The 8,823-nt window shown below is 53.7% G+C and overlaps 1 protein-coding gene across 1 annotated transcript in view; it reads left to right on the plus strand.

Annotated features, from left to right (window-relative positions):
* Positions 1-8,823, plus strand: part of FGD2 (FYVE, RhoGEF and PH domain containing 2) — a 24,597-nt gene that overhangs the window by 8,867 nt on the left and 6,907 nt on the right. Inside the window, exons 5-13 of the mRNA XM_011986613.1 lie at positions 592-748; positions 946-1,084; positions 1,629-1,687; positions 1,872-2,018; positions 2,731-2,823; positions 6,956-7,035; positions 7,123-7,153; positions 7,873-7,965; positions 8,600-8,731. Of these exons, the coding sequence (XP_011842003.1) occupies positions 592-748; positions 946-1,084; positions 1,629-1,687; positions 1,872-2,018; positions 2,731-2,823; positions 6,956-7,035; positions 7,123-7,153; positions 7,873-7,965; positions 8,600-8,731 (931 nt within the window). The remainder of the gene's footprint in view (positions 1-591; positions 749-945; positions 1,085-1,628; positions 1,688-1,871; positions 2,019-2,730; positions 2,824-6,955; positions 7,036-7,122; positions 7,154-7,872; positions 7,966-8,599; positions 8,732-8,823) is intronic.

Below are 8,823 nucleotides of genomic sequence, written 5' to 3' on the forward strand. Positions count from 1 at the left end.
ATATATTTTTTTTAGCATCGGGGGCAAGGAATGAGATTTCACCACACTGCCCAGGCTGGTCTTGAACTCCTGGGCTCAAGCTATCTGCCTGCCTCAGGTCTCCCAGAGTGCTGGGAGTACAGGTGTAAGCCACTGTGGCCAGCCAATCCTGGAGAAATTCTTGCGCCTCTGAGCCTCCGCTTCCTCACCTCTAAGATGGGCTAGTGGCCGTCCCCACCTGCAGGGTTTTGAGAATTACATGGAATGAGACATGCAGCATGTTCTGGGTAGTGCTTGGCAGGTGGCCCTTGTTATTGTTACATAATGAAGCATTGAGCAATTACTGAACACCTGCTGTGGGCCCAACACTGTGCTGGGCCTTGTGGATGAGGCCAACCTGGGACCAGAACAGCCTTTGGCCTCAGGAGGCTTATAGTCTAAGGAGTAGAGGGGCACATGCTTGTGAGGATGACACCCCTGTGCCCCGCCCACACCCAGAATTGCCATGAAAAGCTTGCTTTGGGGGATTCAGGGAACCTGGCCTCGCCTGGCCCTACCTAGAGTCGAGAGGAGGTCTCTAGCCTGAGGGCAATCCCTGTGCCCCTCCTGCAGGACAGCCAACCCCCGCATCGGCGATGTGATACAGAAGCTGGCCCCCTTCCTGAAGATGTACAGTGAGTATGTCAAAAACTTTGAGCGAGCGGCTGAGCTGCTGGCCACCTGGACCGAGAAGTCTCCACTCTTCCAGGAGGTTCTCACTCGCATCCAGGTGAGGCTGCAGGAGGGCTGGAGTCAGCATTGCCACTCCCAGCGTGCAGTGGCTCAGGTTGCCTTGAGTGATTTAGGGCCTCTTCCAGGCTCAGGTGCTTCCACAGGCCCCTGCCCAGTTGTCTGGCCCTCAGGGGCAGCCTGACCCACCTCCCTTCTCTCACCCTCTCCCTGTTGTTCCCCACATCCCTCCCCAAGAGCAGTGAGGCTTCGGGCAGCCTGACCCTGCAGCACCACATGCTGGAACCAGTGCAGAGAATTCCACGCTACGAGCTGCTGCTCAAGGAGTACGTCCAGAAGCTGCCAGCCCAGGCCCCAGACCGGGCCGATGCTCAGAGTGAGGACACCCCCAGGGGTTCCAGAGGGCTGGGGAGGCCTAAGTCATTCCCATATACTTATTGAGCTCCTGCTAAAATAGTTATGACAACCATCAGTCATCAACATCAAGTGCTGGCACTTCATACACATTATCCATAGCATTAGCCATTTTTCACAGATGAGGACACTAAGACCCAGAGAGGTTTAGTGATTTGCTCAAGGTCACACAGCCAGAAAGTAGCAGAACTGGAATTTGAACCCATGCCTATATGATGCCAAAGCCCATATTCCTTCCATTATACCCTCTAGGTCTGGCTTGTTTTGGGGAGCAGTGAGAGTCACCAAAGCCCAACACCTAATGACTAACGTTCAGTGGCTTCCAGTCTCTCAGCTCTGGGGGGCTGCCACCATTCAGACACCCCATGGCTGGGCTGCACAGGCAGGGCTGCTCCTGGGGGCTGTCATGGCAGGTCCTGAGGGCCCTTTGTGGAACTTCAAGGACCTCCTGCCCCAGCCTCCAGCCCCGATTTTCAGGGACTAAACTCTGGCCCTGCCCCTTTCAGAAGCCCTGGACATGATCTTCTCAGCTGCCCAGCACTCCAATGCAGCCATCACTGAGATGGTGAGCAGCCCGCCCTCCCCTGGAGCCCTGTCCCCCTCCCTGCAAGTCTCAGCCTGGTCCCACCCATGACACCTATCCCACTGCTGCCCTTGCTCTCACACCCCAATCCCCATCCCCACAAGGCAAGCCTTCCAGAAGCAGAGCCCTGCCCAGACTTGACTGAGAATGCACCCCAACCCCCCAGGAGCGGCTGCAGGACCTGTGGGAGGTGTACCAGCGCCTGGGCCTCGAGGACGACATAGTAGACCCTTCTAACACCCTGCTCCGTGAGGGCCCGGTCTTCAAGATCTCCTTCCGCCGCAACGACCCCATGGAGCGCTACCTTTTCTTGGTAGGAGGGTGCTGGGAGCTCCTCTCCACACCAGGGAGGGAAGTGGAGCCACTCTGGCCTGAGTCATGCTGCCTGGCCTCTACCTGGCACTGCAGGGGGACAGCAAAGAGACCGCTTCTCTGTCCTTTTTTGCTTTGGCACCCAGATGACTTTGGACAGGTCACCTGCTGCCTCCAAGCCTCAGAGATTTCCAACCTACAGGTGTCCCAGACATGTCCTAGGAAGCAACAGAGTCAGAGTTTGAACCTGGTCTGGCTCCAAAGCCTGTGGTATTAATCTGTGCTCTAGAGAGTGCACAGCAGGAGGGAGTAAGGTTAGCTACTAGGAAGAACTGCCCTGGGTTTGCATGGAAGAAGCTGGGGGGATCTCCTGAGATCTGGAAAGGTGGTCCTGCCTGGAGGTCTGGGGGACGGAGCTAAAACCTCTTGTAAACCCCTACCATCCTGAGCCCCTGTTGAGAAAGGCCTTGTAGGTTTCTGAAGGCCTGCTATGGTCCCTTGTAGGGTGACCCTTCAGTAACCATCCTAGGGGAATGGGAGCTTGACAGCCCCTTCCTCATCACCCGCATCATCACCTGTGACGTCCTGCGAGCTGGCCAGAGTGTGGTCAAAGGGGAGGGGGTCCAGTGGTGCTCAGCCCACCCTCGGAGAGGCCCCACCTAGCCGTCCTCCCTGCCCCTGCCACGGGCCACTCACACCTGTGTCTCCTGCAGTTCAACAACATGCTGCTCTACTGCGTGCCCAGGGTGATCCAGGTCGGTGCCCAGTTCCAGGTGAGGACCCGCATCGACGTGGCCGGGATGAAGGTAAGAGGCTCCACCTCAAAGGTGGGACTGAGTACAGGGAGTAATAGGAGGGACCAACCAGGTTCTCAATCAGAGAACCAAACCCCTGCAGGGCCTGGACAAATGTGGAGATGGAAGAGTGTGGGGCTAGAGCTCGCCCCTCTGGGCTCCTAGCCCTCCTGCCCCATCCTTCCCAGCTTCCCACAGGCCTGGCCCTCCCTTTGGGGCAGCTGGGCCTTTCTCTGCTTTCCCTACTGTTTATACCACTGCTTCGAAAACTTTCATGTATGTGAGAATGCTCTGGGCATCTTGTGAAAATGCAGGTTCTGAGTCAGGAGGTCTAGGTGGTGGGGGGCCTGAGATCCTGCATTTCTAACCAGCTCCCAGTTAAGATGGACAGACAACTGACCCCACCTGCAGGATTGTGGGAATTAAGTGAAATGAGACTTGTTCTGGGCAGTGTACGCTGATACTGTAGGAGCACAGACCACGTTTTCAGTAGGAAAGGTCTCCAGTGTCAGCTCAGCGGCTGGCTTATATGTGTCCCCATCTACTTCATCCAGAGATTATGGCAAATGAGCAGGGCCAGTAGTTTGTCATGGAACCCATTGACTGGGTGTCCCCATGGGGGACCACCAGATCCTCCTAGCAGCCTCATGATGCAGGGGCTGTTAGAATCTTTTGGAATTTTTTTTTTTTTTTTAAATGGAGTCTCACTCTGTTGCCCAGGCTGGAGTGCAATGGCACAATCTGGGCTCACTGCAACCTCCGCCTCCTGGGTTCAAGCGATTCTCCTGCCTCAGCCTCCCAAGTAGCTGGGACTACAGGTGCGAGCCACCATGCCCGGCCAATTTTGGTATTTTTGGTAGGAGAGATGTGGTTTCACCACATTGCCCAGGCTGGTCTCAAATTCCTGACCTCAAGGGATCCACCTGCCTTAGCCTCCCAAAGTGCTGGGATTACAGGTGTGAGTCACCACACCCAGCCTGTTTTTTATCTTTTAAAAATATTTTAATTTTACTACTTAAAAAATACAGATTATACACATTCTAAAGTCAAATAATATAAAAAATATATACAATGAAAGTCTCCTCCCACTCTATCCCCTGGGTCCCCTTCCTGAAGGCAACCCTTGCTTCTTGTGAGGCCCTCCAGAGTGGCCTTCGCCTAGCAAACAAATAATATATAATAGGATTGTTTCCTCATTTATACCAGAAGCAGTGGTATACTCTACACATTTTTCTGCACTTTGCTTGTTTTAACTAACTGCAAATGCTGGAGACTGAGGTGTCCCTGTACTTGAGAGCTTCCCCATCCTTCTGCCCAGCTGCATTGCGTCCCACTGTGCGGATGCACCGGAATTTCTTCAGTCTTCTGCTGAGAGACACTTAGATTGTTTTCAGTTGTCAGCAGCTGCAAATGAGGCTGCAGTGAATAGCCGGTACAGCCTGCCTGTGTGTGAGTGTATCTGTAGTTAATCCCATTTTTAAACATGAGAAAACTAAGGCCCTAGAAAACCTTTCTAACTTAAGTAACTTGCTTCAAGGTCATATCGCAAATGCTAGTTTGAGTGACCAAGCCAGGATTTAGATGCAGGTGTAACAAAGGCTGGCGCTTCTGCATCTAATCACCACGCTCTGCTGTCGCCTATTAAGGCTTCAATCTAGAGGGTTAAAGCCTCTGATGGGATTTCTGGCATCATGGAGGACATGGTCAGAGAAGCTTCCTAACCACCCGTCTCTGCTGGCTCCTGAGTCCTGGTGTGTCCTGAGGGCTGGGGCTGGAAGAAGCAGAGGTCTGGTCTGGCCCATTTTGGCACTCTCTCATCCACCATCACCCCTACCTGCTTCAGCCCCAGAAGGGAGCTGCAGGCAGGAGTTGAACCAGAATGCTCTACCCTCTAGAGCCCCTGGGGCCTCCAGAGACCCCAGCAAAAGAGCCCGTTCCCTGCTCCTGACTGGGGTTGCTTGGCATTTGGAGCAATCCAGGGCCTGGGGGTGGCGTGCAGCCTGGGAATGATGAAGGCTGATGAGGGAACATGGGTTCACAGCTCACCCCCACACCTGAGTTGACTGAAGTCTTTTACCAGTGCAGCCCTGGCCCTGGCATCTAGCTTTCCATCCTAAAGGGACCAGAATGTCCCATAGACCAGGGCGTGTGCAGGCTTGTACGTCTGGAGTCCTTGGTGAATGAGGCTGAGAAAGGCAGGTTTATGGAGAGCTACAGACAGAGAAATAGAGACAGGTGGCCCTGCCAAAGGACTGTCAGAGGCCCAGGCATAGAAAAATAGAGATCGATAGATAGGAAGGCTAAGAAATATAGAAACCAAAACAGAGTCATAGAGAGAAAACAGAGAGAGCCGAGCCTGAGAGCATCAGATGCTTTGGGTGTGTGTTGAGAGCTCACCGGCCCTGTGTGTGCTGGGTTTCTGGAGTCTGCTAGTCTTGGCTAGCATGTCTGATACTCCAGCAGCCGCAGAGCACCCTCTCCTGGATGGCATGGGCTTGGCAAGTGCAGAGCTGTCCACTCACCCTACTTCTGTGCAGGAACTATTTTCTGAGTCTGAGATTTGGAGGCAAATCTCGCCTTTGACCATCATGATGGTTCCTATTGGCCTATGACTCCCTGGCCTCCTCCTTCCTAGGTGTCAGGGAGGCCTAGTTCACAGCAGCTGATTCTCCCCAAGGTCTGACTTGGTCTTAGCAGTTTTGCCATCCCACACAGGACCAGCCTGGGAAGAAGGAAGGGGTGTGGGCACACATATCCAGGGGCTCCACGTACAGTTGTGCAGGTTGTACACTGCACAAGGATACCTCATCTAAGAGGTTGTCTTCTGCAGCCAACTGCAGATTAGCAGATTTTGATACAATATCATAGATGGTATATTTATAGTGAGAATTGTCCGGCAGATGGCAGTCAAATGTCTTGTTCCAACAATATCTAGGTATTATGCCAGTTTGCCAACAGATGTCAGTAAAGTGTTTTGAGGAAGGCTGTCCTTTTCTAATTATTACAAAGGTACAGTATGGACTAGCAGGGGATTGAATTGACCCAGCCCTGGGGAGAGTGGTTGAGGCTCAGCTCAGCAGAGCTTGGGAAACTCCTCTCGAAACCTGCTGGGGAGCTGGAAGCCTCTGTATGAACATCCCTGGGGCAGCCTAGACCCTCAGGTCAGGAGCTCCCAGTTCCCTTTTTTCTGTCAAAAGCATGATATTTCTTCCTATTTCTGGACTGCAAACCTGGGATTTCTCCCTTCTTTTCCCTTTCCCCTCTCCCTGACCCAATTAGAAACCTCTTTTGTCTCTCCAGTGCACCTGGGTAGGCCGGGACCGTCTATGATGTTGCTTCCTAACTGGCCTTTGAGCCACAGGTTTGTCCCATTTTGCCCAGATCCAGCCCCTCATCCCTTGCACACAAAGAGGTATTTGGCTCTTTCCCAAATACCTCTTTCCACATGACCACCTCCTCAGTGCCAAGGGCATCGAATCCAAATCACATCAGCCCCCTCTAAGGCAAAGACTGGGGAGTGAGGCTGCAGACTAGGACTAAGCTGGGGAAGGATGTGCTTGTACTCAGTGCTGTCTGGGTTATGGTGAGCTGCCCTGGAAGTGTGCAAAGACCTGGCCACCGCATGGGAGGCAGCAGAGGAGTTCAAGTGTTCGAGGAATTTAATGGCAACGAAGTTCCCCCGCACAGAGGCGCTTGTGCTCTCGGCCTGTGTCTTCGGTTCTCTTTGCAAATCTCTCTCCATGCTGTCTGGAGGAAGTGCGCTTACAGGACTCTGGGGGTAGGATGGAAATAGATGTTCTTCCATCTTACCTTTGGGGGATTGAAAACCTGGGGTGGAATCCTTCTTTTGCCCCTTTTTTGTTGAATCTATTGTCAGAAATTGTCATTTCCACCTCACACTGGGTCAACTTAGCTGCTGCTAAAATTCCAGGAGCCATAGGTCCATTTGCTTGGAGGGAGGCCCAGTTGTAGGAGCATTTGCTTGGCTCAACAGGATTAGGGAGGTGGCGAACAAGCTCTGCATCCCTGTCTCTCGAATTTGAATTGTCCCTTGGGCACAATCCACCTCCCTCCCCTCTCCAGTGCTGCGCCTGGGACCCGGGGGATGGCGAGTCTGAGCCGGTTGCCTCCCTCCTCTTGGCAGGTGCGGGAGCTGATGGATGCTGAGTTCCCCCACTCCTTCCTGGTGTCTGGGAAGCAGCGCACTCTGGAGCTGCAAGCCCGGTAAAGCAGCTGGGTGGCAGCCCAGGGCCAGGCGGGAAAACTGGGAGGGGCTGATCTCCTCAACACCTGTGTTCACTTTCCGAGCAGGTCCCAGGAGGAAAAGATTTCCTGGATGCAGGTATGGGAACGCTCCAGGCCTTCCGGGAGTCTTTTTCCTTTCTCTCTTTTTTTTTTTCTTTCGCAGTAATGGGTTATCTTGATGAAGCTCCTGGGATTCTCCCTAGCCTATTCGGGCTGAGGGGCAGGGAGTGGTGTGTGTATGCATGTGTGTGTGTGCATGTGTGTATGCATGTTTGTGCATCCGTGTGGGCATGTCTGTGTGTGTTTGTGTGTGTGCATGCATGTATGTGTGTGTTTATGTATATGTGTGTTTCTGTGCATGCATGTGTGTGCATGTGTTTGTGTGTGTGTGTGTACGTGCATGTGTGTATGTGTCTTTGTGTGTGTATATGTTTGTGTGTCTGTGTTTGTGTGTGCATGCGTGTGTGTGTGTGCACGCTCCCACACCTGCGTGTGCCCAGCTGCTCCCTGCTCTTCCTAAGGAGCTGCTCTGTGGTAGTTTGGAGACAGATATGGGTTCCTATCTTGCTGCTTCTCATTGCCCAGCTGGGCAGTCCAGGGCCACTCACTTACCCTCTCTGAGCCTCAGTTTGTACATTTGTAACCTGGGGTTGGTAGTTTCTCCTCTGATAAGGTGGCCTGTGTGTGTGTAGAATCCAGCATCTGGCACCCAGTGGGCTTTCAGCCCTGTCTGTTGCATGTGTGGATGGATGGACCGAAGAGCAACCCCTCCCTCCCACACCTCAAGCCCCAACCCTCCCTCTCCCTGCACCCCAGGCCTTCCAAGCAGCCGTTGACCAAATTGAGAAGCGGAATGAAACCTTCAAGGCTGCGGCCCAGGGGCCTGAGGGAGACACCCAGGAGCAGGAGGTAAATGAAAGCTTTTTCATCCGTTGCTGGAGCCACCAACCCAAACAGAGCTTGTTGCCTCTCTGTTCTACTTGTACCAGCTTAGAGGGACAGGGAGTGTCACCTGCCAGGAGAGACTGAAGGGACCAGGGGAAGCCCTCACAGCACATCCCCCGACTCAGTGCCTGAGCATTCCCCGTTAGCAACGCTTCCTTTGGGAGCCTCTCTGTACAGCTGTCATGGGGAAGGGTTTCATGTCCCTGCAGCTCCAGCCGCAGGGGACAGCAGGGTTTTGGGTTTGAAAGTATCTGACAAATGTAAAGTCTCAGGGAAGATGGAAGGTGAGTGGGGTAGGGGCTGGGGAGGATATCTGTGGTTTGAGTTCAGATTTGAGCTCAACTCTGGCTTGCTGGGTGACTGCTGAGTCATTTGACCTCTCTGGGTCTCAGTTTCCTCACTTATACAATGGGAATAATGGTAACTAATCTATCATAAGGCCTTGATCAGGTCAGTCAGCCTCCTGTGAAAGCCCCAGGGAAGCCCAACACACAGAATCCCTGCCACAGCAGGTGGACACAGGGCCTCGGGTCCTCGGAGGATGGGCAGAAGAGGGTCACCAAGGGCCCATTCCTGCCCAACTCCCCTTAACCCACAGCTGAAGTCTGAGGAGCTGGGCCTCCGAGCACCACAGTGGGTCCGGGACAAGATGGTGACCATGTGCATGCGCTGCCAGGAGCCCTTCAACGCTCTGACACGCCGTCGCCACCACTGCCGGGCCTGCGGCTACGTGAGTGCTCCTGCCAGCACTCCTGCCTCCACCTGCCCCACCCAGGCCTCCACCTTTCCTACCTAGGCCTCCCCTTGATCCACTTAGGCCTC

This window comes from Mandrillus leucophaeus, unplaced genomic scaffold (genome assembly GCF_000951045.1).
Source record: "Mandrillus leucophaeus isolate KB7577 unplaced genomic scaffold, Mleu.le_1.0 Scaffold3, whole genome shotgun sequence".
Lineage (NCBI taxonomy): Eukaryota > Metazoa > Chordata > Mammalia > Primates > Cercopithecidae > Mandrillus > Mandrillus leucophaeus.